General features: G+C 45.8%; 1 protein-coding gene across 1 annotated transcript; it reads right to left on the reverse strand.

Moving 5' to 3' along the window:
- Positions 1 to 6,298: 6,298 nt before the first annotated feature.
- LOC119319323 (putrescine hydroxycinnamoyltransferase 1-like) lies at positions 6,299 to 8,135 on the reverse strand. The gene is made up of 2 exons (XM_037593814.1): positions 7,674 to 8,135; positions 6,299 to 7,443 (listed from the first exon to the last, which is right to left on the reverse strand). Exons 1-2 carry the CDS (start codon positions 8,100 to 8,102, stop codon positions 6,547 to 6,549), a joined length of 1,326 nt encoding a protein of 441 aa, XP_037449711.1. The 5' UTR covers positions 8,103 to 8,135; the 3' UTR covers positions 6,299 to 6,546.
- Between the last annotated feature and the right edge of the window lie 307 nt (positions 8,136 to 8,442).

An 8,442-nucleotide genomic window follows, 5' to 3' on the forward strand; every position in this document is an offset into this window, starting at 1 on the left:
CAATTTTGCATTGACAACAAAGTTATCCTGGCCTTTGACCCTTTTGGTTTGTCTATGAAGGATCTGACAACGGGGGCGGTCCTCGCTCGGTACAATAGCACGGGTGATCTTTATCCTCTTCATGGCGCGCCCACATCCACCCCTCGTGCCATGCTCACATCCGTTGATCTATGGCATCGTCGTCTCGGTCACCCCAGCAAAAACACTTTGACGTCTTTACTCCATGAATTTTGTATCCCTCGTTCTAGCACTCCTCATAATCCCTCTCTCTGTAATGCATGTCAATGCGGCAAACATGTTAGATTACCTTTTGGAACCTCTACTACCATTAGTACTTTCCCTGTTGAGTTACTTCACTGTGATTTATGGACCTCTCCAGTCCCTAGTGTTTGTGGTTATAAATATTATCTTGTGATCTTGGATGATTATTCTCACTATACTTGGACTTTTCCTCTTCGCGCTAAATCTGAAGTACCTGCAATCTTTCTCAACTTTCGACAATATGTAATCACACACTTCGGCTTGCCAATTCGATTTATTCAATGTGATAATGGTCGTGAATTTGATAACACCCAAAACCGCACCTTCTTTCTCTCTCAAGGCATTCTTCCTCGTTTTTCATGCCCTTATACATCTTCTCAAAATGGTAAAGCTGAACGCTGTCTTTGCTCTATTAATGATGTTCTTTGCACATTGCTTTTACAAGCTTCTCTTCCTTCCCGTTTTTGGGTTGAAGCCCTTCGCACCGCCACACTACTTCTTAATATTCGACCAACTAAAACTTGCCCTCTTTATTCGCCTTTCCAATCTCTTTTTCTCTTCCACCCTGAGTATTCTTTTCTGCGTGTTTTTGGCTGTCTATGCTTTCCCAACATCGCCTCTACCGCCTCCAACAAACTAGAACCACGCTCACTACCTTGCATTCACCTAGGTCTTTCTGATGATCACAAAGGATATCGTTGTTTCGATCCATCTTCTGGTCGTATCATTCTCTCTCGTCATGTCACATTCGATGAAAATACTTTTCCTTTTTCTGTCACTACAACCACAACACCAATTCCACCACAATCCGCCACCACCAAAGCCCCTTCTCTAGTTCGTCCTTCAGTCATCTCTGCTGCCATGGAATCTTGTTCCGTCTCTCAGCCGGAGTCGCCCATAGTCAGCCACCCTCCTGCCCCGTCCCCCACATCTCCCACGACTGCATCCTCTACCCCAGCCGTTTTCCCCTCCCCACATCCTACCACGGCAACCACCTCGACACCCACCACCTCTAATTCTTCTTCCTCACCGTCTTCTTCAACCGAAAACCCACTGCCACCCAATGCCGTTCTTATACCACCGCCCATCAATGATCATGTCATGTGCACCCGTGGAAAACGAGGATTTCTTCTCCCCACCAAACGTCTCAATCTAACCGCCACCCCAACCATCTCTCCTATTCCTACCAGTTATAAGCAATCTCTTCTTGACCCTCTCTGGCTTTCCGCTATGCGCGATGAATTTGAAGCTCTTCAGCAAAATAATACATGGACTCTTGTTCCCAAACCTCCTAGTGTTAACATTGTTTCTGGCAAATGGGTTTTTCGTCATAAATTTCATTCCATGGCACTCTCGCTCGTTACAAAGCTTGTTGGGTGTGTCGTGGTTTCTCCCAGCAGCATGGTATTGACTTTGATGAGACTTTTTCTCCTGTTGTTAAACCAAGCACTATTCATGTTGTTCTTAGTCTTGCTGTTTCCTCTTCCTGGCCTATTCATCAACTTGATGTTAAAAATGCTTTTCTTCATGGCACTCTCAATGAAACTGTTTATTGTCAGCAACCCTCTGGTTTTGAGAATCCCTCCTCTCCAAATTTTGTTTGTTTCCTCAACAAATCTCTTTATGGCCTTAAACAAGCTCCTCGTGCATGGTTTCAATGCTTGCTACTTTTATTCAAACATAGGCTTTATTCCCTCCAAATCCGATTCTTCTCTCTTTGTTTATCAGTCTCCTACTCACACTGCCTACCTCTTACTTTATGTTGATGATATCATTCTCACGGCTAGTTCTGATTCTTTTCTTCAACATACCATCTCTTCTCTCAATCGGGAGTTTTTCATGACTGATCTTGGTCCTCTTCATCATTTTCTAGGTATTCATGTTTCTCGCACAAAATCTTCACTCTTTCTTTCTCAACGATCATACATTTTGGACTTGCTTTCTCGTTCTGGTATGTCTGATTGTTAACCCTCTCGTACTCCAGCCGACGTTGGTGCTAAACTGTCGGCTGATGGTGATCCTGTTTCTGATCCCACTTTATATCGTAGCATCACCGGCGCTCTTCAATATGCCACTCTTACTCGTCCTGAAATCTCCTATTCTGTTCAGCAAGCCTGTCTCTTTATGCATGATCCTTGTGCTCCTCATCTGGCTCATGTCAGACGCATTCTCCGCTATTTAAAAGGCACTCTTGATCACGGTCTCCTTATTAATTCTTCTTCACCTACAAGCTTGATAGTTTATTCTGATGCAGACTGGGCAGGTTGTCCAGATACTCGACGATCTACATCCGGATTTTGTGTTTATTTGGGTGATAATCTTGTTTCTTGGTGTTCTAAAAGGAAGGTAACAGTTTCCAGGTCTTCCGCCGAGGCTGAGTATAGGGCGGTTGCTCACGCTGTGGCCGAGGCGGTGTGGCTACGGCAGCTTCTCGTTGAACTTCATCGTCCGCTCCCACGTGCTACTATTGTTTACTGTGATAACATCTCTGAAGTCTACATGGCTTCCAATCCAGTTCAACATCGTCGCACGAAGCACATTGAGATTGACATTCACTTTGTTCGTGAAAAGGTGGCTCTTGGCGAGGTTCGCGTTTTTCATGTTCCTACAAGTGCCCAATTTGCTGACATTTTTACCAAAGGACTCCCGACTGCATCGTTCACCGACATACGCTCCAATCTCAACATTGTTTCACCTGACGTTGAGACTGCGGGGGGATCTTAGAGTATAAATCTATTCGTATTGTAATCTATCTCTATTAGTCTAGTCTTGGAGCCCAAGCTTTGTAATCTATATAAACAGCCCTTCAGACCCCAATCAATACAACAATTATTTCTCCAATATCTCAATCTATCACAGACATGCACCTTTTTTGTTCAAGGCTGTTGATAAAATACATTACATGACTGATACTTCCAGGAATGTCTTAGCAATAGAGGAAGAGTGAGAATATCTCGGCGATTCAACAAAATATGGTCTTGAGCCATTGGGCTAGAGAAGTGTCGTTGTTTTTCCCCGGTGCAACGCACGGGCATGTTTGCTAGTCCTAGACCTACACGGTAAGGACCCAAGTCCTCACGCACAGGTCCATGCATGCTACTAAACCCACGTGCAACTAATCCTGGTTAACCAAAGCACACACGGCCACCTTAATCAGACTACTACTTGGACATAAATAAAGTACTACTAACTCAAGATTATTTCTGACATTCTCTCCCTAACCTTGACTCTGGTCTTCGATGCTCCTCCGATCTTGACTCATGGACGATCCATCCCCTGTCGACTCATCCGCTCACACCATGACAAGTTAAGTTGATAGGCTTCATTGATAGCAACAATCTCTCCCAATTTTAACTTGACGAATTTATTGATCACCTCAAATATGCTTTTGACTATCCAGCCGCCTCGCTAGTAACCTGTGGAATACACCACCCGGCACCCTAGTGAGATACATGCCAAATCCTTGTGGATCACACCACCACGTGGACTACACCGCTCACTCCAGCCTCATTTAGAGACATGATCTCATTGAAGAGACTCACCTTCACTGGTTTACCGCCCCATATACTTGAACTTGACCCTCTCATCGAGACATACAGACAACCTAAGCATAGTTGATCTTCAACGCCTCCTCACAGAGACGAGCACTTGAACATGACGATGCTGCCACAACGACGACTGACCAAACGACCGTGCTAACCTGCACGATTCGTTGACTCTAACTCCTGGATGACGATCTTGACAAATTTCCGACACCGCACCGCCACTCCCGTCAACGATCTCCATCCGCGGCCTTGCTGACGACAGCCCGCCGTCTCCCTCATTGTCGCTCCGCCCACTACTAGGGAAATGCTTATACACACGAGCTTAGTAGTAGCGCTTTTCATAAGAAAGCGCCTTGCTGACGACAGCCCGCCGTCTCCCTCATTGTCGCTCCGCCCACTACTAGGGAAATGCTTATACACAGGAGCTTAGTAGTAGCGCTTTTCATAAGAAAGCGCTGCTTCTAAATAACGGTAGCGCTTGTCACTGAAAAGCGCTGCCACTATTCATGTAGCAGTAGCGCTTTTACTATAAAAAACGCTACTACTATAGTTGCCAACGGTTGCATGGTAGTGTAGGTATACTAGTAGCGCTCGTAATTAAAAAGCGCTACTGCTATTGTACATAGCAATAGCGCTGTCCTCTGACAAGCGCTACTGCTAAATAGCAGTAGTGGTTGTTTCTAAAACGCGCTACTAATACGCTTACCTTATCCACACTTGGCACCCCGCGCGCGCGTCCCTCACTCTCCATCACACACTCACTCGCCTCGCCTGTCGTCGCCGCCGACTCCCCCAAGGTATCTGCCTCCCTCCCACCCTCCTCCTCTCGCCACCCTCCCCTCCCTCCCTCCCTCCTCCTCCTCTCGCCGCCCTCCTCTCTCCCTCCTCCCACGGCCCTCCTCCCCCCTCCCTCTCCGGCGGCCCCCTCCTCCCTCCTCCCTCTCCCAGAGGCGGAGCTAGGATTTGACAAAGCCTAGGGCTAAAACTAAAACTAAGCGGCTATAAATAACGTTAAATACCACTGCCTTAAAAAACACCTAAAAAAATTCAAATACCACACATCTTGAGTTTCTTTTTTTCTTCTGTTAACAAATAAAATTGAATCAAGTGACCAACGTAATTCAATTTAAGAGCACCAACTCATAGATTTTGGCTCATACTCCATCTGTAAAGAAATATAAGATCTAAACGGAGGGAGTACAAAGGAACTAGGGAGAAAATTAGTTGATACGAGAACAAGAGATTACCTAATTTTCCAGTCCAAGTGATAGTGGAGATGGAGCAGAACTGGAGTAGAAGATGGATCTGGCTGCTCCTATGATGCGAGATGATCCAAGATTCCAAAGCGAGATGATCTAGCGAGTTGCAGGTCCGCACGTTGGATCTGTCGAGCAGGGAAACGAGTGGGGGCGGCGCAGCATGTAAACGAAGGAGATTTTCTGATTGACCGCATTATGCGATTGCCTAAAAAAAGGAAAACACTGGCGATTGGCGTGCGTCGTGGGAGCTCAATTGGGCTAAGAAGTTCAGTGGGCTGACCGGCTGAGGCATGGGGCTCGGGATGGGTTAGCACGCCTATGGCTGGGCCTCTATAAGGCTACAAATCTGACAAAAAGTCCTATTAGATGTATAGCACTACTTGGGCCATGCCTGGGGCTATAGCCCCAGCTGCCCCAGGCCCAATTCCGCCCCTGCCCTCTCCTGCTCTCTCCTCCTCCTTCCTCCTCCTCCCCCTTTCTGTAAATAGGTTTTAGTTTTTGTTAAATGTAGTTTTTTGTTTTTAGTAAATGTATAGGTTTTTAGTATATTTTTTTAGAAAATTTGAATAAGTAATTTGAAAAGAATAAGTAAATGTAGGTCTTTTGAATAGAATAGGAATTTTTTAGAAATTTTGAATAAGTAAATTTGAATAGAATAAAATATAGAATTGAAAATTTTTAGTAAATGTAGGTCTTTTGAATAGAATAGAAATTTTGTAGAAAATTTGAATAAGTGAATTTGAATAGAATAGGAAATTATAAGTAAATTTGAATAGAATAATTAAATGTAGCTTATGGAGTTTCACTAAGTCCTAAGATGACGATAATAATATTTTTTTTCATATTTTGTTTTTGCAGAAATCAAGGAGCCCCTGCATCATCCCCGCCGTCGTCCTCATCACCGACCCCCTCCGACCTCGATCGAGGTGAGTCCAGCCACCTCATGTTGTTAATTTAATTTAGGTATTTTAGGTGTTTAATCTTAGAATAATGTAGTATGAACCCTAGTTATGAATTACTCCACCAATGACTCGTAACTTGGAATACGTCATGGCCCCGAACGGACGTAGTAGTAGTAATCTCAGGCAATCGGACGACAATGGAATGGAAGCAGCAAAGCACTTGACGGCGGTCCTACATGAAGGAAATTTCCCCATATCCGTGGAAACCATATCATAGAGCAATAATGGATACACAAACAAAATAATAGGTTTGCAACAGAACACCCACCAATACCAGACCAGCATCATTTTCGTCGTAAGATTCCTTACAAGCACATAGACATCAGCTTCTCATCAGCTGGGGTACTCATGAAAAATAGCAGCAATGAAATAAACGCAACAACATAGTTGCCCATGTCTCGGATACACATACAGAATATTACTAGATCTGGATTAACCAAGACTAAATTATTGGACAAAAACTTAGATAAAAACAAAGATAGGCATGCCCAAAGGGAAAGGCATTTTTTTTGGAGCTGGCTAGAACTTGGAATACATCATGGCCCCGAACTTGGCATAGAACAAACACTCGAACTCCTTGAGAACTGCAGCCTCTATACACATGATGACGCGCACGCTGCCATCCCCCTGCACGCTCTCCAGCAGGTGCGCAAAGCCTCCACGGTTCGATTCAGCACACAAAGTAGCTAATGGCTTTCCCCAACTAAAATCCAAATCATAGAATGGCATGCCAAGCCAACTGACCATTCGCATATCTGTCGCCGGCAGACTTCCTAAAGCAGTGCTGTTGTCTGTCTTTGTTAATGCCAACTCAAGGTAGTCGACCGCCGAATGCACTAGCTCATCATTCACCCGGCTGATGGTGTCTCTGATTCGGCGTGCGATGTAGGCCAGCTCGCCCAAGGCAATGCGCCGCGCTTCGTCGGCAACACTTAGATTTATTAACGCGTTGCCAAAGTAGCCATCCGGGAGTGGCGGCATCATGCTTCGCCGGATGTTGGCCACAAAAGACAAGCGTGTTGTGGAGTTCGGTGGTAGCCGTCGGGCTAAACACATGCATTGCCACACATGGGCACTGACGACACTGAAGGTGCTCACGCTTGCGCCACCACAAATGTGCTTAAGAGTGGAAACTTGGTCCTTCTGAAGAGTGAACACCTCGTTGACAACAGGCCCCAGAGTCCGGGATAGGATTATCTTGGGGAAAAAAGTTGAGAGTGCGTCGGGGTGAACAATGGGTGGGTCGCGTGCACATAAGCGGGTGCGGTCATGGTAAGGGAGGTTCACCACAGCCCGGTCGCCGTCCCTAGAGAAAGCTGACCATGTCCGGAAGAAGTGGAATGCGGCAGTTCCATCCACAGCGCCATGGTGCGTCGCCGTCCCTAAGACCACCCCTCCACACTTCAAGAATGTCACCTACATGGCTACATATATTGATTTCTGGCACACATTACATGGAGTACAAGTTTCTACTATTGTAGTGTGCTAATATTTTTCTTGAAGACCTTTCATTACAAGGAAAGAGAAGGGACTAGTTCACATACAAAACTGGCAGAAACCAAATGTAGTGTACCAGCATAGTGTTGATGTGGCTAGAAAGCAAGTCAAAATGAAATAAAGAATAACTAATTCAGAAAGAAACACACCTGAATGGCGCACAAGATGCCTGCTGAGTCGTCGACGAGGGGAACAAACAACCTCCTTAGCCTTGGTGATGGCTTGAAGTCGCTAAAGTCATCAGCAGTTAGACGAGAGCGAGCCACAAGGAAAGGTAAACCCTCGCCGTTGCAGTCGATCTCCAATTTGCCCTTGGCGTCCGGCCTAAGACGGCCGGCTAGGGGGTAGAAGGCCACAAGGGCCTTGCCCAATGCCGTCTTCAACCTGGCCACATCAAAGAAGTCGTCCTTGGTGGTTCCGACGGAACCACATCGACGGTAGAAATGAACAAGTGGGGTGTGGCCTTTGTTGGCTAGCATGAGGTCGAGCGGCAACAGCCGCAGCGCTCTTCCTGGCGTGGCAGCGGCCGGCATTACAAAGCAAGACTCTACCACCTGCACCTCCTCCTCACCGGCCATTCTATCTAGCTCCTTGTGCTCCTCTCCCGGCTGTTCCCGAGCAGCAATTATATAAAGCGTAAGGATCGCATTTCACAAGAAGCAAGGTACCATTTGGGAACATGCATGTGATCGGTGGTCTCTAGTACGTCCAGAAGTTGATGGAGACATTGATGGCAATATCATTATCGCCAGTACATACGGGTACTATTATGCTGCTTTCTCCTATTGATTGCAATCAAACACTAGAAGGTGGGCCATCTATGTCGGCAGATACTGACGGTTAGTTAAACATCAATATATTCTATGGTAGATCTAAGGCATCTTCAAGGGCTATGTATGTAAACAAGACGTGTAAAAA

The sequence above is a fragment of the Triticum dicoccoides genome, chromosome 6A (assembly GCF_002162155.2).
Source record: "Triticum dicoccoides isolate Atlit2015 ecotype Zavitan chromosome 6A, WEW_v2.0, whole genome shotgun sequence".
In the NCBI taxonomy this organism is placed as follows: Eukaryota; Viridiplantae; Streptophyta; class Magnoliopsida; order Poales; family Poaceae; genus Triticum; species Triticum dicoccoides.